This window comes from Bubalus kerabau, chromosome X (assembly GCF_029407905.1).
Source record: "Bubalus kerabau isolate K-KA32 ecotype Philippines breed swamp buffalo chromosome X, PCC_UOA_SB_1v2, whole genome shotgun sequence".
Classification (NCBI taxonomy): domain Eukaryota; kingdom Metazoa; phylum Chordata; class Mammalia; order Artiodactyla; family Bovidae; genus Bubalus; species Bubalus kerabau.
In genome coordinates, this window is record NC_073647.1 from 91,900,991 (window position 1) to 91,928,952 (window position 27,962).

Genomic DNA, 27,962 nt, shown 5'->3' on the forward strand with positions numbered 1-27,962 from the left:
AGGACTGTGGATTTCAAATTAGGCATAAATTTTTAAAGTGGCTTTAAAAGGCTTGACCTTGTATGAAAAAAATGATTGCTTTCTTCATTGGGATTAATGTTTGCCTAAAAAAGTTAACTAATAGACTAAAATAATAAATAAAATATTATTCAGTCTCAGATACTTTTATTTTTAACACTAGGAATGACAAATAGTGTCTGCATACAGACATAAATTTGCAGTTGAACTAATGCAATGTAAAGCTTTCATTATGTTAAAAACTCAAATTCTAGAAGAATTAAGAGTGCCTGCTCTTATTCCAATGTGAAGAGAAATGGAGAAATATGCACATACCAATGAAAAGGCTGCATGTGTGGCTACTTTAGAAATTAAAATATTTTAGTTAAACTCTTGTCTTTCCTCATTAATTGTATCCATACCTTTACAAAAGATCCCCAAAATGAGGATTAAGAGTATTTAATCAATTATGAATCTGCCACTTTAGGTAGAGCTTTTCAATTAGCTCTCTCTTTCTCAAAGTGGATCATAACTCCAGAAAGGGGTTAGCGGTGGCTTTCCTGGGGATGGGGTCTGCTGCTGCTGCTGCTGCTGCTAAGTCGCTTCAGTCGTGTTTGACTCTGTGCGACCCCACAGACGGTAGCCCACCGGGCTCCCCCATCCCTGGGATTCTCCAGGCAAGAATACTGGAGTGGGTTGCCATTTCCTTCTCCAATACATAAAAGTGAAAAGTGAAAGTGAAGTCACTCAGTCGTGTCTGACTCTTAGCGACCTCATGGACTGCAGCCTACCAGGCTCCTCCGTCCATGGGATTTTTCAGGCAAGAGTACTGGAGTGGGGTGGGTGGGGTCTAGATACTTCCTAAAACACCTGAAACTTGAGACACTCCTTAAAAGGTCATAATCCTGTATATTTCCAAGTGAAGAAAAGGATACATAAAGGGAGACAAATGAGGAGAGTGAGGCTGTGAAATGTGTCAGACGTCAAATGAATTCTTTTGTAAGTGGAGGACAAAATGGGATGTATTGAACTAAATGGAAAAAATAAGGTTCTTGGTTTCAGGTGCAATGCAGAAGATCTCAGACAATGATTTCAATTTTAATCTTCTCATTACAAAGGGCCATCCTGCCCACACCTGAAATTTTTAACATACTTATTATGGCTTTGCCATAACACAGCATGTTAACAATCTATACATTCAAAAGGATGCTTGCAAACTTCATTCACATTAAAATTTATGCAGAATTGTTGGCAACATATTAAGAATAACAGTACATTCTGTAAACCATGACATATCACATTTTTTTACTTTATGCAAAGAAACAATATTTACAGGTCTTTAGGAGTTTAAATATTTTATCCACTAATGTAAGTGATAATTAAGCAAAGTGCAGAACAAAACCAGTGCTATTAATTGCATGTCCTTTAAAAGCAGGTAAGAGTAAAACCGTTTCTAAAAGCTACCAGAAGCTTATTTATGTATGTTCAGTAAGGGATTACAGAGCATTAAATAGCCTAGAAAAATGACGCATATTTAGAAACAGTAAGTATGAAAATTATAAGGCAGCATGCTCAGAACATGTTTTTGTTTTTTAAACACCTGCACTGATGTTATATTTAGTGTCAACTATATATATATATATATGTATATATATACACATATACACACACACACATATATATGTGTGTGTATTTATTTAAAAATTGACAGTGCAAAATACAAGCCTCATTTAACAACAACAAAAAGGATGTGCAAAATTTCTTCTTAAACCAACACAAATGAAAAGTGTGAGGAGAATATTCTACCATTATAAAGAATAAATTGAAAACAGCAAAGGAGACCATCTTCATTCCAAAATCATCTACAAGGCACTAAGGGTAGGAAATGACAGGTAAAACAGAAGTGACTGAATAAAATTCCTCAGTCAGGTCGGAATATGGGATATTTTGGTAAGAATTCTATTAGTATTACCTGTAAAATAAAAATAAACAAGAATATATTGACAAAATTTTCATTTACTGTAACTTATACATAACCCAAAAAGTCTATAATCATTTCTTACAGGACTATGTTTTAGTCTTATACTATAAAGCAAGTGAAATATATAAAACAGTTACAAAAGGAACTTACCACAAGTTATCGTTAGATTGGCAATTAAACTGAAAAACATAATTACTTGCTATAGCTCATAGTTTTTATTATCTGATTTACAGTAACCATTTAGTTAACAGAAAAGCAAACCCTATTATATTTTAATGTCTTTCCCATTTTCCCTTGGTTCCCTTTTTTTGTAGCAAAGTGGAAGGGATTAAATGGGAAGGATACAAATTTTATTAGAATCTCTAACAAAAATTTATTAGGATTAGAAAAAAATACCTTCACTTATATTACATTTATATATTTTTCAATTAAAACAGCTGATATTGGTTGAGTATTACTATCTTTTAGAAGCTTTTTTGTAAAAAATAGTGTTCAAAAGGATTGATTAAAACATTTTAATTTAAAAAAGGTTTGGGAATAAAAACAATATATTTATAAAGTTACATAAAGTTACAATAATTTATACAAGGTTTTACCTACAGAGAATTTTAGATTTGTGGTCATTTGCTCATTATCCTCAAAACTATTCAAAGTGGAGAAAGATACATAATAATCCTTACTTATGAAATAGAAATGGAATGTTTATTATTAAATATATATTACATGGCAGCAACTTAAAGTTTGGATAAATTTCATATTCTTTTGAATGTTAATGATACTCAATTTGTCACATTGGCTATATGTGACTTTATGCGTTGTAACTAAGATCGCAGATCTTTCAGTTTAAAAAAATTAGAATCTATAGATTCTTCACTGAAAGCTATTAATAAATATCAGCTAAGGGGAAAAAAAAGCCAGGAATATGAATCCAGAAGTCAATTCCTATTTTATGTAAGTTTTGACAAGATTACATTTAGGAATATTTGTTCATCTGTGCCTATCAACATGTGTTATGGTTTGCACCCGCGTTAGAAGAAGATTAAGGTTTTACCATGTTTTCATCTGAGCATAGTAGCTAAAGTTTTTCTAAGATATAAATAATTGTCAGCTTTCAAGATATTTTATGTTGGCTACAAACCTAAAAATGTGGAAGGAAACCTCTATGTTCCAAATGACAAAAGTTCAAGCTGAGAAGAAAAAAGGTAGAAAGAAGATGTGACAAATGATAAATATAGTAAAATGTAACATTCAGGATGGAATCCAAAAATATGCAATTAAAGATAACTGCATACTTACATACTCCATCATATTGCTAGTTTCACATTTCCTTTTAGTCAACTTCCAGTGCAAAGCAAGCTAAGAAGGTAAAGTTTGTTAAGAATTTTAACAACAATTTATATTAATTATTACCTACACATTAGAATAAACCACTGAACAACAATCCAGGAATAAGATACTTTTAAAAACACTTTGTAAAGAATAAATATTAAAAAGTGAGTATTCTCTAATCCATGCTTTTGTGGCTGAAAACTTTCCATTTTTTCAGTTTATTAATGCAAATATGAATGGAATACTTATTTGCTTAAACTTTCTTACCTTGTGATACAATCTGTTATTTTCCCATTCTAACAACTTCTGAATTGATCTTCTGGTCTATGAGAAAGAATAAGACTTTGTTACAAGATAAAGAGCTTTGTAAACTATGTGTATATTCTTCTGCATACTTGTAAGATCCCATTATTTTCTCCTCTTGCCTTTTCTTTTCAAAACAAAACATGTACAAATTACTCTGTGTTGTGAGTCCATTAAACGGACTATATAAAAACATTACTAGTACTGCTAGTAGTCCATTTATGAACCTAAATCTAGACTTTCGTATATCTTTTCACAAGGTTAGTTTTTTAATATACATATAATATGCCAAGCTAATCTGATTACTCATCAAATGTTTTCCTATCAGAGTTCTTAGCATAATACCTGACAAATAGTAGTCAAGGTCTACAAGTTGAGTAAAACAAACCAACACATATCAAAATTTACACTGAAAAGAAGTACAAAATCAGGCAGTTGAAAAATTTGTATTTAGAGGAAAAAGTAAAAACAAGAGAAGCAGCACTGTAGTAAACAGGAGGACAGAGGCTGAGTTTCTCATTTGGAGTGCATGTATTTTGAAAGGAATAAGAAAAGTTTGCAAAATGTTCCAAAACATTAAAATTAAAGACTGTTAGGCATTTTTTATTTTTAACCAAACTTGGGTCTCCTGCATTGCAGGTGGATTCTTTACCATCTGAGCCATCAGGGAATCACAATAAATGGAGAGAGACTAAATATTTTCCTCCTAAGATTAGGAACAAGACAAGATGTCTCCTCCCGCTAGTTTTATTCAACAGCATATAGATGTTATAGTCAGGGCAATTAGACAAAAATAATAAAGGCATCCAAATTGTAAAAGGAAACATGAAACCATCTTCATTTGCAGAGGACATGATCTTGTATAGAGAAAACCCTAAGGAATCTAAAACATTACTTGAACTAATAAATAAGAATTCTGGCCCCCATGATCTTTACTTCCTGGAGTTACACCTGTGAATGTTATACTACACTGCAAAAGGGACATTGCAATTGTAATTAAAGTTATTAATCATTTGCCTTTAACATAGGGAGATTATTCTAGATTATTTTGGCAGACCCAATGTAATTCCATGAGCCCATAAAAGCAGAGAATTTTTTCCAGCTGATGGAAGAATACCCAGAGGGGTCTGAAACACAAGAAGTACTCGAACCATCATTGCTGGCTTTAAGATGGAAAGGTCACATAGAAAGTCTAAGGAGGAGATGATTTCTGAAATCTGAAAGAGCCTGGGAGTAAATTATTTCCCAGAATCTCCAGAAAGGCATGCAGCTTTGCCAGCACCCTGATTTTGGCCTTATAAGATTCTAATTAAAAAAAAAAAAATGTGAAAGTGAAGTCGCTCAGTTGTGTCCGACTCTTTGTGAATAAGAGAACCCAATTAAGCCACACTGTACCTAGACTTCTGACTGTGAATTAATAAAATAGTGTTAAGTCATTAAGTTTGTGGAAATTTGTTATGCTAGACAGAAAAGTAATACAAGGTTCTTACATATAAAAATCAATTTTATTTCTATATACTATCAATGAACAATCTGAAAAAGAAAGTAAAAGATTAATTCCACTCACAATAGATTTTTCTTTTTATATGTTAATCCCATCCTCCTAATTTATCCCTATTCACAACAGATTTAAGTATAAAATATTTAGGAATAAATTTAACAAAAGAAGTATAAGATGTGTAAGGTGAAAACTAAAATACATTGCTAAAGGGAATTCCCTGGTGGTCCAGGGAGCCTGGGTTGGATCCCTGGTTGGGAAACTAAGATCCTGTAAGCTGCACAGTGTGGCCAAATAAAAACTCCAAAGAACAAAAAACACTGCTAAAATAAATTTCAAAAGAGGTAAATAAATGGACAATATCCCATATATATATATTCATGAGTCAGTCCTCACATTGACATTCTGGGTGGGCTCTTACTAACTTGATGTTATATTTGACACATAAAAACTTTTAATTTGATTAAGTCAAATTTATCTTTTAAAGTAGTGTATGCACAAAACTAACTCAAAATGGATCAAAGACCAAGTCATAAGAAACATCCAAACAACTGGAAGAAAACACAGGAGTACATCTTTTAAATCTTGAGTTAGGCAAAGCCCTCTTAAGATATGATATAAAAGGTACAAGCAAGACTATTTTAAAAGATAAATTTGACTTAATCAAATTAAAAGTTTTTATGTGTCAAATATAATATCAAGTTAGTAAGAGCCCACCCAGAATGTCAATGTGAGGACCTTAGGGAAATCTCTTTCCTGGAGAGACAACTATTAAGCTTATCAGTATTATCAAGTACAATCATTCAAATGTTCTAGAGATTGATCAAAGGGTTTACAACAGATTGAGAAGTAGTTATTCAACAAAATCTATGGGAAATAAGCAATAATAGTGGGAAGCCTTGGCATTGGAGCTAGACACTATACTCATATCTGCCTTGTGGAAGAACTGCTTCAGTGTAAGGCAGTTTCCGCATCTCCCAGATACCTGGAGTAGAACAGTTCTTCTGGTTAGTTTGGGCAGACAATGAAAATAGGTAGATACCATTTTCCATAGTTCTGTGCAATAAAAGGCCTAAATCAAGTGGGTGATGTCAGGAGAGCAGCACCTATTTCCCTACCCACAGCTTCTGAAAAATAGGCAGGATAGTTGGCAAAGAATGCAGTCCCTCTTTCTGGTACACATCTATGTTGTAGGTGAGCTGTTACAGTTGCTCTGACAACTGAGTGGCAGTTGCTATCTTCCCAGCATCCTATGGCAGACATATTCTGGGTAGATATGAAAAATGGGGAATATTAGCAGACCCCACTCTCCCTGGCTTTAGGTTAAGAAAAAATCCACAACTAATATCATACTAAATGGTTAAAGATTGAAAGCTTTTCCTCTAAGACAGAAAGAAGACAATGATTGTCACTTTTATTCAACATATTACTGGAAATTCTAGACAGAGAAATTAAGCAAGAAAAGAAATAAAAGGCATCCAAATCAAAGAGAAAGAAATAAAATTATCTCTCTTTGAAGGTGACATTATATTATGTGTAGAAAACCTTAAAGAATCCACAAAAAACCCTGTTAGAGCTAGCTAACAAATTCAGGAACATTTCAGAATATGAAATCAACATGCAAAATTCAGATGCATTTCTATATAACAGCAGTAAACAATTCAAAAAAGGAATTAAGAAAACATAACATTTCTAATAATATCAAAAGAAGAAAATAACTTAATAAATTTAAGCAAGGAGGCAAAAGACTTGTACACATAAAATTATAAAATGATACTAAAAGAAACTAAAGACTTAAATAAATGTAAAGAATCCCATGTTCATAAATTGGAAGATTTAATATTGTTAAGAAGACAATATTATCCAAAATGACCACAGATCCAATGCAATCCTTATTAGAATCCCAGTGACTTTTTATATAGAAATAGAAAATTTCATCTTAAAATTCACATGGAACCCCAGAAGACTCTTATTAGCCAAAAAATCTTGAAAATGAGAAACAAATATAAAGGACTCACATTTTCTGATTTTAAAACTTATTACAAAGCAATAATAACCAAAAGAATATAGTACTGGCATAAAGATAGATGTATAGACCAATGGAATAGAACAGAGAGCCTAGAAATAAACCCCTCAAATAAACAGTCAACAGATTTCTGACAAGAGTGACAACCATTCAATGGGGAAAAAGGACTTTTAAATACTGCAAAAACTAGATATCCATATGTGAATGAATTAAGTTGAATTTTAAATTTATGCCATATGCAAAAATTAACTCAAAATGGATCAAAGAATTAAACATAGGAATGACAATCACAAAAGTCTTAGAAGAAAATACAGGAGACAATCTTCACGACACTGAATTTTGCAGTTATTTCTTAGATATGACACTGAAGCACAGGCCAAAAGGATGGCAGAAAATAGCTGCAAATTACATATCTGATAGGGAATTAATAACAAGAATATATATGCCACAACTCAACAACAAATAACTAAACAAGCTAGTTACAAAATGGGCAAAGTACCTAATATACAAATGGTCAATAAGCAAATGTAAAATGCTCAACACTACTAGTCATTAACGAAATACAAATCAAAACCACAATAAGATATCACTTCACACTCATTATGGTGGCTTTTATCAATAAAATGGAAAAGAGTGAATGTTGGTGAAGATCTGGAGAAACTGGAAACCTTGTGCACAGTTTACCAGAGTAGAAATGCAGAAGAGAAAACTCTGTGGGAACTAGGACTAGGATAGCAATTTTTGTTGTTGCTGTTTGTTTGATATCAATGCCTGAACTTTAATTGATGAATTGTTGGAAGCTCAGTGGGGACAAGTTTGAGAGTTCGAAATTCCAAAGGGGTCCAGTCTTGGTGGAGACTCCCACACTTTTATGACTTTATTACCAGGAGACCTATCAGGTTCTCACAGTGATTGCAGAAAAATCCCCTCATCCTTCCAGCAGAAGAAAGGGAAGAACAGTCAGTCACATTTATATATGCCCATAACATTCTGTTCTTCTTAGCAAAGCCTGCCCTTCAGAGAAACTACTGTACCAGAGCCTAATCTACTGGGATATTACTAGAGCCTAACCAATCTTGGAGAAGGCAATACACAACGCTAGCATCCTCTAGCTTTCCTGTCCCACCTAAAGGAGAAAACAAAACAACAAAAAATCTGAGAAGCACTTCTGTAGGGTACAGCCCAGGAGCACAGTCTCAATAAAAAATTAAGCCTAGACATAATACAATAGAACATGTCCAGTCCCCCAACACCTTGTTTAGTCGTTAAGTTGTGTCCTACTCTTTGAAACCCCATGGACTGTAGCCTGCCAGGCTCCACTGTCCATGGGATTTCCCAGGCAGAAATACTGAAGTGGGTTGCCATTTCCTTGTACTTGGGATCTTCCCAACCCAGGGATTGAATCTGCATCTCCCTCATTGGCAGACGGATTCTTTACCACTGAGCCACCAGGGAAGCCTCCTTCCCCAGCACCTTACCACTACATCAATAAGGCTTCTGTATTATAATACAAGGAATACAATTAAAAGAACTGTGCATCTCAGATGATATCTAAGAAGTCTGTAGGGAAATCCAAGGAAAATAGGCCAGACAAAAACAAGGACACTAAGAAACATTTAGCCTTCGATTTCTAATAGCTATGTGCATGCGTGCTCATTTGTGTCAAACTGTTCGCAACCTCACAGACTGTAGCTCTCCAGGCTCCAGTGTTCATAGAATTTTCCAGATGAGAATACTGCAGTGTACTGCCATTTCCTACTCTAGGGGATCTTTCCGACCCAGGGATCAAACTCGTGTCTTCTGCATTGGCAGGCAGATTTTTTATCATTGCACCACCTGGGAAGCCCTGTAACAGCTACAGTAAACAGTAAACACAGTCAAACAAAAAATAAAATCTCACTTTAAAGGCCTATTTATCTCAGTTCCTTTTACCTAGGACATCATGTATAGCGGAAACCAGAAGGGAAAGAGACACGTGTACCCCAATGTTCATCGCAGCACTGTTTATAATAGCCAGGACATGGAAGCAACCTAGATGTCCATCAGCAGATGAATGGATAAGAAAGCTGTGGTACATATACACAATGGAGTATTACTCAGCCATTAAAAAGAATACATTTGAATCAGTTCTAATGAGGTGGATGAAACTGGAGCCTATTATACAGAGTGAAGTAAGCCAGAAAGAAAAACACCAATACAGTATACTAACGCATATATATGGAATTTAGAAAGATGGTAACAATAACCCTGTGTACGAGACAGCAAAAGAGACACTGATGTATAGAACAGTCTTATGGACTCTGTGGGAGAGGGTGGGAAGATTTGGGAGAATGGCATTGAAACATGTAAAATATCATGTATGAAACGAGTTGCCAGTCCAGGTTTGATGCACCATACTGGATGCTTGGGGCTAGTGCACTGGGACGACCCAGAGGGATGGTATGGGGAGGGAGGAGGGAGGAGGGTTCAGGATGGGGAACACATGTATACCTGTGGTGGATTCATTTTGATATTTGGCAAAACTAATACAATTATGTAAAGTTTAAAAAAAACAAAAACAAAAATTAGAAGTCATACTAAAAGACAAAAAGTTTGAAAAGACAGAGCAAGCATTAGAATCAGTCTCAGAAATGGCAGAGATGTTGAAATGATCAGACTGGGAATATAAATCAACTATGAAAAATATACTACATGCTCTAATAAAAAAAGTAGATAACATGAAAGAATAGATGGATAATGTTAGAAGAGAAATGGAAACTATAAGAAAAAAATCAAAAGGAAATGGCAGAGAGCCAAAATATCATAACAGAAATGAAGAATGCCTTTGATGGGCTCATCAATGATTGGAAATGGCTGAAGAAACCACCAAAGAAGATTGAAGGCATATCAGTAGAAACTTACAAAACTAGAAGAAAAAGAAAAGAAAAAAGAAAAACAAAACAGAATATCCAAGAACTATGGGACAATTACAAAAGGAGCAATAGACCCATAATAGAAACTCTACTTCTGTGCCACAAGGGAAGCCCTACATAATAGAAATATCAGAAGGTAAAGAGAAAAAAGAGATGAAATAGTTAAAGCAATAATGACAATACAATTTCCCCAAATTAATGAAAGGCATCAAACTCATAGATAGAAAAAGCTCAGAATACAAAGCCGGATGGTGGTGGTAGTTTAGTCGCTAAGTTGTGTCGTGACTGTTGTGACCCCATGGACTGTAGCCTGCCGGGTTCCTTTGTCCATGGGATTCTCCAGGCGAGAATACTGGAGTGGGTTGCCATTTCCTTCTCCAACAAAGCTAGATAAATACTCCAAAATCTACACCTAATTATCTCATATTCAAACTACAGAAAGTCAAGGAAAAATGTTCAAACATGCCAGGGGAGAAAATACCTTACATATAAAGAAGCAAGGATAAGAGTCATATTAGCCACCTCCTTATTAACTATTCAAGCAAAGAAAAAAGTGGAATGAAATGTTTAATGTTTTAAAATAAAATACTACCAATCTAGAATTCCATCTGTGCCCAGCAAATCTGTCCTTCAAAGATCAAAGAGAAATAAAGACTAAGACAAAAAATTAAGGGCCTCTGTTGCTACTAGACCCTCCTTGCAAGAAATGTTAAAAAAAGTTTTATTTAGAAAGAAGTAAAGCCTTGCGTGCTGTGATTCATGGGGTCGCAAAGAGTCAGACACGACTGAGCGACTGAACTGAACTGAAAACACTACATGTAAGAAATCTGGGTCTACATAAAGAAAGAGTGTAGAGAAGAAACAAATGGATGTAAAATAAAATCTTTTATTTCTTCTATTCTCAACTGATCTAATAGCAGTTTGTTAATAACAATAATGTATTCCATGAATATAGCTTATGGATAAGTAAAGTGAATGACAGCAATGTTATAAGGGATCGGAGGGAGGAGCTGGGAATATTCTGTAATAAGGTAATTGTTCTACATGGGAAGTGGTACTGTGTTATTTGAAAGGGGACCTGGATTGGTTTTATATGTATATATATATATTGCAAACTCTCTTTAGTGAGCAACCACTAAAAAGATTAAAAAGTAGGATTAGTGATATAGTAAGGGAAGATAAATAATACTGTCATACAAAAATAATTAAACAGAAGGCAAAAAGACTGCAAGACAAAAATATGAACAAAGGACAAGAGTAATGAATAGAAAACAGTAACAAACAAGGTAAATATTAGTCAAATTATAACAATAATCACTTTAAATATCAAAGGTTTAAATATATCAATTAAAAAACAGAGACTGTCAGAAGGGATCAAGAAATAAAACAACTAAGTGCTGTTTACAAGACAACCACTTTAAATATGAAGACATACAGAGATTATAAGTAAAAAGATGGAGAAAGATACACCATAGTAATACTAATCAAAGGAAAGCTAGAGTCACTTTAGCAATTTTAAACAAAGCAGACTTCAGAGTAAAGAAAATATTCAGAAATAAAGAGATACTACATAATGAAAAAGGGTCAACTTTCTAAGACATAACAATTCTTAACTGAATTTAACTCAGATGACCATTATATCTACTACTGTGGGCAAGAATCCCTTAGAAGAAATGGAGTAGCCATCATGGTCAACAAAAGAGCCTGAAATGAATTACTTGGATGCAATCTCAAAAACGACAGAATGATCTCTGTTTGTTTCCAAGGCAAACCATTAAATATCACAGTAATCCAAGTCTATGCCCCGGCCAGTAATGCTGAAGAAGCTGGCGTTGAATGGTTCTAAGAAGACCTACAAGACCTTCTAGAACTAACACCCAAAAAAGATGTCTTTTTCATTATAGGGGACTGGAATGCAAAAGCAGGAAGTCAAGAAATACCTGGAGTAACAGGCAAATCTGGCCTTGGGAGTACAGAATGAAGCAGGGCAAAGGCTAATACAGTTTTGCCAAGAGAATGCACTGGTCATAGCAAACACCCTCTTCCAACAACACAAGAGAAGACTCTACACATGGACATCACCAGATGGTCAATACCGAAATCAGACTGATTATATTCTTTGCAGCCAAAGATGGAGAAGCTCTACACATTCAGCAAAAACAAGATCGGGAGCTGACTGTGGCTCAGATCATGAACTCCTTATTGCCAAATTCAGACTTAAACTGAAGAAAGTAGGGAAAACCACTAGACCATTCAGGTATGACCTAAATCAAATCCCTTACAATTATACAGTGGAAGGGAGAAATAAATTCAAGGGATTAGATCTGATAGACAGAGTGCCTAATGAACTATGGATGGAGGTTCATGACGTTGTACAGGAGACAGGGATCAAGACCATCCCCAAGAAAAGAAATAGAAAAAAGCAAAAAGGCTGTCTGAGGAGGCCTTACAAATAGCTCGGAGAAGGCGATGGCACCCCACTCCAGTACTCTTGCCTGGAAAATCCCATGGACGGAGGAGCCTGCTAGGCTGCGGTCCATGGGGTCGCTGAGAGTCAGACACGACTGAGCGACTTCACTTTCACTTTTCACTTTCATGCATTGGAGAAGGAAATGACAACCCACTCCAGTGTTCTTGCCTGGAGAATCCCAGGGATGGGGGAGCCTGGTGGGCTGCTATCTATGGGGTCAGACAGAGTCGGACACGACTGAAGTGACTTAGCATAGCATAGCATACAAACAGCTGTAAAAAGAAGAGAAGCAAAAAGCAAAGGAGAAAAGGAAAGATATACCCCTTTGAATGCATAGTTCCAAAGAATAGCAAGGAGAGATAAGAAAGCCTTTCTCTGCGATCAATGCAAAGAAATAGAGGAAAACAACAGAATGGGAAAGATTAGAGATCTCTTCAAGAAAATTAGACATACCAAGGGAACATTTCATGCAAAGATGGGCTCAATAAAGGACAGAAATGGTATGGACCTAACAGAAGCAGAAGATAATAAGAAGAGGTGGCAAGAATACACAGAAGAACTATATAAAAATTATCTTCATGACCCAGATAATCATGATGGTGTGATCACTCACCTGGAGCCAGACATCCTGGAATGTGAAGTCAAGTGGGCCTTAGGAAGCATCATTACAAACAAAGCTAGTGGAGGTAATGGAATTCCAGTTGAGCTATTTCAAATCCTAAAAGATGATTCTGTCAAAGTGCTGCACTCAATATGCCAGCAAATTGGGAAAACTCAGCAGTGTTCCACAGGACTGGAAAAGGTCAGTTTTCATTCCAATCCCAAAGAAAGGCAATGCCAAAGAATGCTCAAACTACCACACAATTGCACTCATCTCACATGCTAGTAAAGTAATGCTCAAAATTCTCCAAGCCAGGCTTCAACGTAAATGAAGCGTGAAATTCCAGATGTTCAAGCTGGATTTAGAAAAGGCAATAGGAACCAGAGATCAAATTGGCAACATCCGCTGGATCACTGAAAAAGCAAGAGAGTTCCAGAAAAACATCCATTTCTGCTTTATTGACTATGCCAAAGCCTTTGACTATGTGGATCACAATAAACTGTGGAAAATTCTGGAAAATATGGGTATATCAGACCACCTGACCTGCCTCTTGAGAAATCTATATGCAGGTCAGGAAGCAATAGTTAGAACTGGACTTGGAACACAGACTGATTTGAAATAGGAAAAGGAGTACATCAAGCCTGTATATTGTCACCCTGCTTATTTAACTTCTATGCAGAGTACATCATGAGAAACGCTGGGCTGGAGGAAGCACAAGCTGGAATCAAGATGCCGGGAGAAATATCAATAACCTCAGATATACAGATGACACCACCCTTATGGCAGAAAGTGAAGAAGAACTAAAGAGCCCCTCTTGATGAAAATGAAAGAGGAGAGTGAAAAAGTTGGCTTAAAGCTCAACATTCAGAAAACTAAGATCATGGCATCCAGTCCCATCACTTCATGGCAAATAGATGGATAAACAGTGGAAACAGTGGCAGACTTTATTTTTTTGGGCTCCAAAATCACTTCAGATGGTGATTGCAGCCATGAAATTAAAAGACACTTACTCCTTGGAAGAAAAGTTATGATCAACCTAGACAGCATATTAAAAAATAGAGACGTTACTTTTCCAACAAAGTTCCATCTAATCAAGGCTATTGTTTTTCCAGTAGTCCTTGTATGGATGTGAGAGTTGGACGATAGAGAAATCTGAGCGCCAAAGAATTGATGCTTTTGAACTGTGGTGTTGGAAAAGACTCTTGAGAGTCCCCTGGACTGCAAGGACATCCAACCAGCCTATTCAAAAGGAAATCAGTCCTGAATATTCACCGAAGGACTGGTGTTGAAGCTGAAACTCCAATACTTTGGTCACCTGATGCGAAGAACTGACTCATTTGAAAAGACCCTGATGCTGGGAAAGATTGAAAGAGGGAGGAGAAGGGGATGACAGAGGATGAAATGGTTAGATGGCATCACTGACTCAATGGGCATGAGTTTGAGTAAACTCCGGGGGTTGGTGATGGACAGGGAGGCCTGGTTGCTGCAGTCTATGGGGTCGCAAAGAGTCTGACATGACTGAGGACTGAAGTGATGCCTAACAAAAGAGCACCAAACTACATGAGGTAAAAACTGATGGACCTGCAAGGAGAAACAGAGGAGTCCCCTATTATAGTTGGCAACTTCAATAGCCCTCTATCAGAAACAGATCAAGTAGGCATAAAGTTGGTAAGGACACAGGTGAACTCAAGAGCACTACTGATCTACTGGATATATTTGACATCTACAGACTACTTCATCTAACAACAGCAAATAATAGATTATTCTCAAGCTGAGGTGGAACATATACCAAGACAGACCACATTGTGGGTCATAAAACACATCTTTAGAGATTTCGAAGAACAGAAATCATACAATATATGCTCTCAGACCACAAGAGAAAAATAGTGGAAAATCCACAAACACTTGGAGATTAAACAGCACACTTCCAAGTAACACATGGCTAAGAAGAAATCTCAAGAGAAATTTTAAAATATTTTGAACTAATTGTAAATGAAAACAAAACTTATCAAAATTTGTAGGATGCATTAAAAGCAGTAGCACTGAATGTATATATTAGTAAAGAAGAAATACCTTGAATCAACCATATATGCTTACACCTTAGGGGAAAAAATAGCAAACCAAAGTAAGAAGAAAAGAAATAAAAATTATAATAAAAATCAATGATACTAATAATAGGACTTCAATAGAGAAAAGTCAACAAATAAATAACTGGCTCTTTGAAAGATCAGTAAAATTAATGTGTCTAGGCAGGTTAACTACAAAAAAAAGAAAGGAGACAAAAATGTTACAAAGTTTCAGAAACAAAATATGGGTTATCACTACTGAAGCCATGGAGATCAAAAGGAAAATATAGGAACATTATTAACAAATCTATGCTCATGAATCTGATAAGCTAGATGAAAAGGGTGGATTATGTGAAAGACACTGTCTACTAAAGCCCATGTAAGGAGAAATAGACAATCTTGATAGGCTTATGTCTATTCAAGAAACTGAGTCAATAATTAATAACCTCCCCAAATAGAAAACATCATGCCCAGATGGGTTCAAACATTTAAGGAAGAAATACCAGTGCTCTACTGTTGCAGCCTGGCAGAGCACAGACCAGACTTGAGGGTGTGGCAAACTGTGCCCTTGTGATCATCCAAGTATGTCGAACAGACATTCTTGGAGTGGGACCTGCTCTCTGCTCCACTTCACTGCCTACCCCTGCATCCATCTCCATGGAAACAAAACAAGATATTCCTGATCAACAGCAGAGCCTGTGCTAATCAAACTCCCCAGTATAGCTATTCCCTAATGAGCTCATGTGACTTCTGCCAATAAAAGTGTGGGCTGAAAGGAGCCATTTTGTCCTCCTGCCATGGAGAGCAGGAGGGCCCCCTGATTCCTCATTTGCCAAATTATATGTGTCTGTCTTTTCATTACGTGCTCATCCCTGTTTCAGGTCTTTCTCACCTGTTGTGCTGGATGTGGCACTCTACAATCTCTTCCATAAAACAGAAACAGAGAGAATATTTCCTAATTCATTCTATGAGGCCAGTATTACAGAACCATACAAAGGTATTATATGAAAAGAAAACTGCAGACCCAATATTTCTCATGAACATAGATGCAAAAACCTGTACAGAACATTAGCAAAGAAATACAACAATATACACTACAATAAGTGGGTTTATCTGGTTTATGCAAATCTGGTTCATCATTCAAAAATCAATTAATATGTAAGCCATCCCATTAACAGATTAAAAAAGAAAAATCACATAATCACATCAACAGAGGCAGAAAAAATATTTGACAAAATACAACACTCATTTACGATAAAAATTCTTGGCAAACTAGGAAGACAGGAGCTTCTTCAAGTTGATAAAGAACATCTTACCAAAAAACCTACAGTTAATATCATACTTGATGATGAGAAACTCAAAGCTTTCCTATTAAGATCAGGAACAAGGCAAGGATATTCCCTCTCACCACTGCTTTTCAATATCATTCTAGAAGCCCTAGGTAATACAATAAGATAAGAAAAAATGGTATACATAATAAGAAAAAAGAAATAAAAATTATCTTACTTCATAGATGACATGATTGTCTATGTAGAAAACCTGAAAAATCAACAAAACTCCTTGAATTAATATGCAATTATAGAAAGGATGCAGGATACAAGATTAACATACCAATGTATATTGGTATACATGATGGTACACATCTTTATACATCGTCAAAACCCATGGAATGTACAACATGAAGAGTGAACTCTTATGTAAACTATGGACTTTAGTTAGTAATAATGATGTGTCAATACTGGCTCATCAGTTTTAACAATTGTACTTCAATAGAGCAAGATGTTAATAACAGGGAAAATTGGGGGTTGAGTGAGGGAAGTATATGGGAACTTTGCTTTTTCTCAATTTTTTTCTGTAAACCTCAAATTGTTCAAAAATAGTCTATTAATTAAGATATTATCTATAAAAAGTACTAATGAAATGATATTCTTGGATAAAAACTGAGAGAATCCACTGCCTACAGACCTACCATATAAGAAATACTGTGGGGAGTTCCTCAGGCTGAAACCACAGCACATCAGGTATTAGTATGAGTCCACATACAGAAAAAGGAAAACTGAGAAGCTCAATGAATTCCAAGTAGGATAAACTCAGAGACCAATACTGATAGAAACTTTATTCAAACCTTTGAAAGCCAAAAACAAAAAGAAAAATCTTGAAAGCAGCAATAGAGAAGCAACTTATGTATAAAGAGCTTTTCAGTCAGATTAACAGCCAATTTCACATCAGCAACCAAGAGGTTCAGAAGAAGTAGAATGACATTTTTAAAGTGCTAAAGGAAAAAAAAAATGTCATTCAAGAATTCTATACTTAACAAAACTATCCTTTCAAAAAAAGGAGAAATTATGATACTCCCAGATAAGCACCGAGGGAGTTCACTGCTATTAGAATTGCCTATAAGAAATGATCGGAGAAGGCAATGGCACCCCACTCCAGTACTCTTGCCTGGAAAATCCTATGGATGGAGGAGCCTGGTAGGCTGCAGTCCATGGGGTCGCTAAGAGTCAGGCATGACTGAGCGACTTCACTTTCACTTTTCACTTTCATGCATTGGAGAAGGAAATGGCAACCCACTCCAGTGTTCTTGCCTGGAGAATCCCAGGGACGGGGCAGCCTGGTAGGCTGCCGTCTCTGGGGTCACACAGGGTCAGACACGACTGAAGCGACTTAGCAGCAGCAGCAGCAGCATAAAAAATGATAAAAACTGTCCTTCAGACTGAAATGAAAGAACACTGGACAATAACTCAAGCTATATGATGAAATAAAGAACATTAGTAAAACTGAATAAATAAATATAAAAGCCAATATTGTTTTTATTTTGAAATTTATATTTTCATCCTATATGATTTAAAAGACAAATGTATAAAATGATAATTATAAATATATATTAAAAGATACATAATATATAAGATGCAATTTGTGATAATAACACATATGGGGAGGTATATGCATGGACAGAAGCAGAATCTGTATATTACTGAAGTTAAAGTGGTATTAATTCAAACTAGTGTGTTACAAGTTTGAGATATTAGTTATAAACCCCAGGGTAACAAATAAGAAAATAGCTAAAAATATATACAAAAAAGGAAATGAGAAGGCACATGGTACACTATAAAAATTATTTAAATATAAAATAAGGAAGTAATGGAGTGAGTATAAAAAAAAAGATATGACACATGGAAAACAAAAGACAAAATGACAGAAGTTCTCCCTTATCTATTACAGATTGAATTATGTTCCCCCCAAATTCATATATTCAAGTGTCATAATCACCAGTACCTGGGAATGTGACTGTATTTGGAGATGTGGGTTTTAAAGTGGTAATTAAGCTAAAATGAGATAATTAGTGTTTGTGTGTTTAGTCACTCAGTTGTGTCCGATTTTGCAATCCCATGGACTATAGCCCACCAAGCTCCTCTGTCCATGGGTATTCTCTAGGCAAGAATACTGGAGTGGGTTGCCATGCCCTCCTCCAGGGAATCTTCCCAACTCAGGGATCGAACCCAGGTCTCCCACATTGCAGGCATTTTCTTTATGATCTGAGCCACCAGGGAAACCCCAAAATTAGGGTTTGCCCTAATCCAATATGCTGCTGCTGCAATATGACTAGTGTCCTTTTAAAAAGAGATTAGGACACAGATATGTATAGAGGGAACCAGGTGAAGGCACATGAAGACCTAGGGAAAAAAACAGCCATCTATAAGCCAAGGAGAGAAGATTCAGGAAAAAAAAAAAAAAAAAAAGCATCAGCTTTCCGAAAACCTTGACTTCAGACTTACAGCCTCTGGAACTTTGAGAAAATGCATTTCTGTTGTCTAAACCACCTAGTCTGTGGTACTTTATTAAGGCAGCCCTGGCAAACTAATATGTTATCATTAATGACTCTAAATGCAAATAGATTAAACTCTCAATTAAAAGGGAGAGATCTACAGCATGGATATAAAAATATGATCCATGAGTCTACAGGAAACTCAGTTTAGATTCAAGACACAAGTAGGTTGAAAGTGAGAGGACATAAAAAGACTTTCCACTGTAAATAGTAACCAAAAAAAAAAAAAAAAAAGGGCTAGGGTAGATAGTACTGGACAAAATAGATTTCAACTAAAAAAAAGTTACAAGAGAAAAAGATGCTCAGTATATGTGTTAATATACTCAGGCTACTATGACAAAAGACCATATTCTAGGTGGCTTAAACAACAGCTCTAAAGTATGGGAAGTCTTAGATCAGAGTATCAACATGGTTGGTTGAATTCTTATGGGAGCACTCATCCTGGCTTATGGATAACTTCCTTTTTGCTGTATCCTCACACAGTAGAGAGATAGAGAACAGCTCTCTGATCTTTTCTTATAAGGGCATTAATATACCATGAGGACCCCATGTTCATGACTTTATCTAAATCTAATTACCTTCCAAGGGCCAAAGTACCAACCACCTCTAAATACCATTAGATTAAAGGGGAGGGCTGGAATATATGACTTTTGAGGGAACACAATTCCATAACAATATATAGTGATGAAAATAAAATCTTTCATTTCTTATACATGTTTTAATGCCATTTTCCCAAAAAAATAAAATAAAATAAAATAAAGAAAAAAAAATAATAAAATCTTTCAAGAGGAAATGACAATTATAAACATATATACAACTATCAACAGATCTGCAAAATACATGAAGCAAAAACTGACAGAACTGAAGGGAGAAACAGACAATTTTACAATAATAGCTAGGACTTCAATACCCCACTTTCAATAGTGGATAAAACAATTATGCAGAAGATCAATACAGAAAGGCAGGACTTGAACAACACTGTGCAACAACTAGATCTAACAGGCATATATAGAACCTTTCACCCCACAACAATACAATTTTCTTCTTGAGTGTACATGGAGTATTCTCCAGGATAAGCTATATGTTATACCACTAAATAAGCCTCAATAAATTTAAAAAGATTAAAATCATACAAAGTATCTTTTCTAATAACAATGGAATTAAATTAGAAATCATAAGGAAAACAACATTATTGGTTCATGTTGTAAGCCTGAGATAATAGTCCCTTCCCTCTGAACATCCCTCTCAATTTAGTAAATATTATAGCAAAAACAAAGGTAAATGTTAAAAGTAATTTCAAATTTAAGGATGATAGTATGCTTAGGCCTGAAAATTGATGTAATATCACTGTGGTAAATATAAAAATGGTTAAGTGAAAACCTTCATTTCATATATCATGTAGCCATAAAATCCTATCAGAGCTAAGAGAGACTAGGAGCAGCTCAGGGCATTCTGGTTTGTATTTCTTTTCTTTTAACCAATTTGCTAGAAAAATAACCATGATGTATACTGGCAAAAAATAGTTTACAAGGCAGACTGTTTACATAGTTCTTTCTTGGAAACATTTTATAATCATTCATTTATACAGCAATGACCTTTGACACAGGGCAGATTAATCATATTATTTCCATTTTATTTTGTGGATAAACGCAGACATGACTTTCATGAAGCTAGATTCCTCATTAGAAAGGCAAGAGCCACTCTTAAATTGCTGCATTTTATTTTTTATTTCTCCATGTAGACAAAAAAAGCAGTGAGGTATCTTAAATCTCTTCATCTTCACAACCACCTTAAAGTAAGTAATATTATCTGGATTTTATAGGTGAAGAAGTTAAGGCTCCAAAAAGGACAGTGTCTTGTACAAGGTTACTAGAATATGCTTGGTGCTCATTGTCTAGTGTGTTAACAAGTTAGTATGTACAACATTGAGGGTCCTAATGATAAAGTGTCCAGAGCAAGGCAGATAATGTAAATGCTGGGTAGTTCTGTGGTGAATCAGAGACCACATGTCCTATTTAAAGGAAGCAGCCACCACTCAGCAAGGGCCAACTGCTGAAATGTAGGCATGTGGGTCCCATATTGCCAGACTTTTAGATTTTACAAGAGACACTGGCTATTTCAAATTTTATTTTAATATTCTAATTTTTAAATGCTAGCAATTGATTTAAATGTTTAAAGAACAGAGTGGGTTGGATTTAGCCCACAGGACAACAGTCTGCACATCTGTACTTAATAGACTTTAAAAATTGACAGATCAGTGATCTAAGAATATACTGATACCTTAATTTCAATATGAATACTTAATTAACCATAGAGGGGGTAGGGAGAAATCATAGCATCAGTGTTAATGTCAAATCAGTAGTGCTCATTGTGAAATCACATGACTGAATAAACTGCTTCTATTTCAGGCCTTGTGGTGGAGGTGGTAATAAACAGGCAACTATGTAAACAGGTCATCAGAAAAAAAAGATCCTGGATAATATTAAAATCAAAAACTCTGTTCTTAAAGTAACTGAAATTGGCTATATCTGTGTGATGAAAAAAATCCCATAATTTAACTTATAGAAAGCCATTTGAGAACACTGTTCATGCTTTGACAAACAATAAACTAAGCTCTATTTAAAATAAAGCTCTGACCTACTGGTAGTGACCAAAAGGATTAATAAAATGTCCAATTTTCCATTCAAAAAATGATAGGGGTGGCAGCATTTTATTTTTTGAAGCAGACATTAAGAAGGGCAGGAGAAAGATGGAGAGTAAAATATGAGTACTTGGTGGGAATCTTTCTGGTTTTTATGAAACAACTGTACCATTAATTATACCCCATCAAGGTGCTGTGAATTTGAATATGCTTATTATTTAGAAGTTTAAGTGAATCATCAATGTTGTACAGGGAAAAGAATTGGAGGTAAATGAATTAATTTTCCTCATTGACTTGAATTAAAAAGTGTAAAGATATCTTTCCAGTGGGTACAATATCATTCTGAAGATCAAAATAAAATTTTAAAGAAAATCAGATTAAGATAGTAGTCTTAAATCTATGCTACAATGAGTAATGTCATGCCAGAACGTTGTTTCAACATGTTCAAAACTAACCAAGATTTCCCCCACCAACTTTGTAGATTACTTTCACTTCTTCAGATCAAGAAAAAGCTCTCCCATACACTTGTGACTTGGAAATACTTTAAATCATAACTTCAGGTTTTATAAAAAGAATAAGTAGCCAAGTTACATTTACTTAAGTACTCCACTTACTTTGTACTTATTTAAAATAATGACTGGAACCCATATTAAGTAATAAAATGTTGATAAAGGTTGGACAAATGGCTTAATATCACTGGCCCTGAGTTTCTTTATGTCTAGAATGAGGACAGCATTGCTAGGAGAATTAAATCCTGTAAAGTACTTGGCACACAACAAGTGTTCAATAAATGTTAGCTCATTATTATTGCACAATAAAATGGTTACTCACTCTTTTGTTGAGACAAATAACAGGCCACAGGCTGCAACCCAATGTGCAACAGCAGCAGAGACAACCACAGAGCAACCATTTCACATTGACTGGGAGAGCCTTTTTCAAACATGCATTCACACGGCCAATGCTGGTCTTAAATTCTTCTGGGGCCACCTACAACAAGGGCACAATCTTTAACACTTTGAGGGCAGCTTTCTACTATTTATCTCTAAACCTAAATAAAATGTTTGTCTTATTACAAACACTTTAAGGAATTAACATATTTATTTCCTCCCTATCTTTCCCTATAAATAGGTATTACATGCTCTTGGATGACATTAGAAAGCAAAACAATATAATTTCATGTTTACACAACTTATTCTGATGTTTGAAAACAATCTTCTGAAATTACCAATAATAAAATGACAACAGTAAAATTCGTAGTAAAGGATACCGTCACACAGTTTTCTTACCAGTTATTCTCATTATTATGGCAATATTATTTATAGTCTCCAGTCACTCTGACTAAAGGTTGAATAAGACTAGAAGCATAAAATAACAATAAAACCTCAATACTACTAGTGGAAATAGAATTAAATTTAGACCTCGGTAATATTCCTGGATTACTTTTAAAAAGGCAACTCTCAAATCTTTTCTCCCTGGTAAATTTGCAACATAACAACTTAAACATTTGCCATTGTTTGTACGGAAAAGGTACATTAACAAAAGAGTGAGAAATGATCACATTCAAAAAACACTTTAGCATAAAATGGATTCATAACTGCTGTAAATTTTAGAAGTTGAGAGATCCTTAAATATACAAATTTAATATTTTTAATTACTACCTCCATTCCTGGAAGTGGATGCTTATGGTTCTCTGTAAACAACGACAAAGTCAGTTCAGAGGGACGATCATGACAAGCATAATTAGATTTATACCGAAAATTCTGCTTGAAGGTTATACAATTCAAAGGTATACTAAAAAGACTGCTTTCAGTGAAATCACATTTCTAGATCACAAAAATGATTCCCTTTCATTTAGAAAGCTGTCACACTGTAAAATCTATAAGAAAAAATTCCACCATCTGGCTATGCAGGCAAAAATTAGGAAATTGTTAAGAAAAATAAGTTGCTGTAAAATAAAAATCCCATTAGCATGTTTGGCATCAAAAATATAGAGCTCCACAACTCTTCTAAGTAAAAACTGTTCTACAGGAATCAAATTATTACATTTTTGTCTTTTAATAGACATGTCTTAGAATCAATATTATAATACATACTGATTAACGGATGTTAGAAAGATACACGACCACATAATTCAGTACTATCATGATTAAAACATTAAATAATTATATTAGCTTTATTAGAATTGTTCATGCTACCTAATAATGATGCTACTTGCTTAACCTATAAATTTTCCTTTTTTCGTAATATGTTAATTAGTTATGAAATTGTAAGGCTCAAAATTGTATTTACAAGAGGAAAGTAAATTTATTTCATTCTCCAATATGATTTAAAGACAATCACCACGGAAAAAGAATTCCAAATAAATAACTAAATTTCTAGAGTAAATACGAAAATAAATTCAGGGAATTATGGCTGACAACTGGAAACAAAACACCAACAGGCTAAGCACATTAAGACAATAAATCAAGATCTAGATTCTAGTTTCTTATTAATTATAAAAAATTCTAGGTAAGTTCATTCAATTTTTGTGAGCTTTAGTCTCCCATCTATAAAATGAGAAAAATAATTTTTCTATTATATACCTCATGGGGAATGGAAATTATACCTTAGAAAGAACTTCCTGCCTAGAATGCTTTGAAAAAGGAAGACAGTGAATCATATCTCTGATTAGATTTGGAGAAAAAAAGCAAGGTTTTTTTTTGCATGGAGTATCAACTGAAGGTTTGGATCAGGTAACTTAACAGCGTTAAACTCCACAGGTTTTCTACACATTCTATTCTACATAAAAGGATAATCTGCTATATTTTGAATGCAAATTTAATGGTTTTCAATTCTTTAGAGAAAAAAATGTTCTTTTTTAAAATCTAGGTACTAAGTTGCTATCTTCATTTACCTCTTAAACAGTGACATTCAGCTTCTTTTTTCCTAGTGAACCAGTGAGCAACCAAATGGAAGTTAAAACAAGGAAAATGTATTTATATATTTAGCTCTAATCTGTAATATACCATTATCAATTTTCTTTAAATTGTGTATCTAGAAACACTAATACATTTTTAAAATATGGCAAATTTTGATATACTCATATTAAATCTGTCCATTTACAAATTTAAGTACCTGTAATTAGAATTTAAATTTTGTTTAAAAAGTAAAATTTTTATATATAACTTTTATTTAAAAGTGTGTAATGTAAGCACAGATGAAAAAAAGTAAAGAATGAGGCTAAAGCCAGAAAAGAATCAATCCAAAAAGTAAAACTTGATTTTTGTTTAAAACACTGTGAATGAAATAAATTGCATGCCAAGGTATATAAAATTTGTTAAATTGCATGCCAAGGTATGTAAAATTTGTTATAAGATTTATCTGTCATTACATGCTTCTGGAAATGAATTAATAAAACCATTTCTAAAATGTGGCAATTTTCCTTTTTCCCCACCAATATTTTCCACATGTAATACATAATATTCATAGCTAGTACTCTATCACTATGGATAAATTAAAAACTAAAACATTCAAGTTTCTAAAAATGACAATTCAAATTTTTTGAAGTCATAACAGAAACATACCGAAAATAAAACTTTTACTAGAATTTCACACAATAAACTAAAATCTGCATTTTGACTTTAAAAGGAAGCCAGAATTGTCTTTGAAAAAAAAAAATCTGTATTTGAATAACAGTAAAAGTCATAAAACAGAAATAAAGGCATAGGAAATGAGAACTGGTTAACTCCCAATTTTAAACAATGTGAAAGAAATGTTTAGTTAACTGTGTGGAATCAGAGTTAATAACATTTTACTCATTTACTTCCATATAATTTGAGTATCACTAGTAATGAAGGTTAGATGGAAGCCTTTTACTTTGTAGCTGAATGGCAGGTTGTAAAGAAACATTTAATTCCTCTTAACTTTCTTAGAAAAAATAAAGTCACATCATGAAAGTGGGGGAAAGGGTCATAATATTTTATAACAGGATGCAAAAGACTTTGCAAACAGAAGAAAATCTAAGCAAAACCCAGCAGGACTGATTTGCCTCCTTCAGTCATGGGGAACACAACCCCATCAATCACTTGTCATACTGGATCACAATAGTAAAGGTGGACTTTATGGTTTACAATTCCCAACACTGCACGCTAATTTCCTTGTAACACCATTTAACTGTTTCAAGCTGAGGGCTGAAAGCTTTTATTTCTTTTCTGAAATTCTGTGGTTCTTTCATTTTCTGGTCACCAAAATTTGTATGTATACACCTGTTTCATACATCCTATCATGACAGGACTTATCTTAGTGAAAGATGGAAACAATCTTTGCTTAATTTAATGTAAAAGATTATCTTTTTATTTATAGTAAAAGCACTAACACATAAGAAGCACAAAATTAATACTAAGCCATAGAGCTTAACAAAATGGCTTTCGAGATTTTTGGAATTCACCCTGCAATTTTGCTTAGTTTAGGCATAAAAGCTATTTAAGAATTCCATTCATGCTAGAATACTGGTTTTATAAAATGCAGATTTAATTTTCTATTTTAGCTACTGCATTTATTCATTGTGAAATATATTTACACTGCTGCTCAGTCTGGAATTCAAACTTTTTTTCTTTAGCTTTTTCCTGAAACATGTAAATTTTTTTTTCTGCTTCTTCTTCATAGTTATCAGAGATGCATTTTGATAATCCAGAATAACCTTTACATATGAAATAGTGCCTACTGGAGAAAAATAATCTCATGAAAGAGAAAATAAAGAGAAAACAAAGCCACCATATGATTTTTCAAAATCAGACTTTCAGAATTCCTTCAGTGTTTTCCATCATCAAACACTAAACTAGGATCACTGTATCATTTATGCCTCATTCAACATATGAGAAATTTTGTGCATTTAAATAATGTACACTAGAATAAATATCCAATCATTATGTGTTACAAAAATGGTCACCTGAAAAGAATGGATGTCTTTAAGAACAGTTCATATCCAGCTTAATATTCCTGGTGCTGTTGCTTAGTTGCTTCAGTTGTGTCTGACTCTGTGCGACCCTATGGACTTCAGCTTACCAGGCTCCTCTGTCCATGGGATTTGCTAGGCAAGAGTACTAGAGTGGGTTGCCATGCCCTCCTCCAGGGGACCTTTCAGACCCAGGGATCGAAACCAGGCCCAGGTTGCAGGCAGATTTTTTATCGATGAGCCACCAGGGAAGTCCAATATTCCTACTTCCCTAGTTTAAAGAACTGTACTATTCTTTGCACTGGTGGAATTTCAGTTTTTAGAAGACTTGGAAAGGTGAAGAAATATTCTGAAGATTACTTGAGCACATAAAACTGGCCAATTTCAAAGATGGAAAGATGGATAAGTCTTATACCTGGAAACTCTATTCTCTGACTTTTTCGATTATTCAGTTTTTAGAATTACTTGGAATTGTAATTCAAACTCTTTCTAACTAAACCAATATTAAAACTGGATGCAACTGCTAAGACCACACATTTGGCAGCAACAAGGGAAATATAAAGAACAAGTTTTCCATTGGAGATATCTTAACTCACATTGTCTTTAATTTTAATATTGAATTTGCCATCTTTCTACAAGCCAATTATTATTCAAGAGATTTTTTTCCCATAGCTATTTTTCCTTGGAAAAAAAATTTATCTAAAACAAATCTAAATCTGAACTGCTGCTTAAATTGGTGAATTATTCTATATGATCAGGACAGGAAGGTATAACATACTAGAAAATGAGGCCAAAATCTCAAACCAAAGGGCTCTTTGTAACCTAAAAAGATAAATGGCCACATATTTTCTAATGTTCACTTAGCCAGGGACTATCACTACTTGTTTATTACTGTCTGGAATGATTTGACATTATATATCAGGAGAGAGCACAAATTATTGGTGGGACTGAGAACAAAAAATTACTCAGAAGAACAAGGTTAAAGTAGCAAAAGCAATTAAAATGGAAAGATGTTGAGTAGAGAAAACTGGAAAAACAATCAGGATGAAACTAGGATATACTGATGAAGAATTGTCAGTAACAATCACAAACTTACACTGTGAAACTAATAAGTACCTGACAATACACTAGGTGTTCTATATATTCTCTTTTGTCTTATCAGAGCCTTTTCCTTTGGGCTTAGAAGTTAGCATTACTGTTGTAAGAGGATTTTCCAAACACTTATGAATCCTAGAAGGTCTCTGAAGATTGAACCTCAATGCTAGAAGATACTACTGAGTGTAGAGGAACCAGGAAACAAAAAGGTGGTAACAATTTATTGCAGTGAGTCTAATTATAGAAACTCAAAGTGTCTAAAGTGCAGAAAATTTTGATTT

At 34.5% G+C, this 27,962-nt stretch overlaps 1 protein-coding gene across 2 annotated transcripts in view; it reads right to left on the reverse strand.

The window, feature by feature from the left end:
* Positions 1-1,364: 1,364 nt before the first annotated feature.
* Positions 1,365-27,962, reverse strand: part of CHIC1 (cysteine rich hydrophobic domain 1) — a 42,348-nt gene continuing 15,750 nt past the window's right edge. The window contains exons 3-7 of one of the 2 annotated variants that reach the window (XM_055564493.1): positions 22,485-22,640; positions 16,690-16,722; positions 3,575-3,631; positions 3,275-3,334; positions 1,365-1,969 (exon numbers count right to left, since the gene is read on the reverse strand). In XM_055564493.1, the coding sequence (XP_055420468.1) occupies positions 1,919-1,969; positions 3,275-3,334; positions 3,575-3,631; positions 16,690-16,722; positions 22,485-22,640 (357 nt within the window). In that variant the 3' untranslated portion in view covers positions 1,365-1,918. The remainder of the gene's footprint in view (positions 1,970-3,274; positions 3,335-3,574; positions 3,632-16,689; positions 16,723-22,484; positions 22,641-27,962) is intronic. The other variant, XM_055564494.1, reaches the window with a different exon arrangement.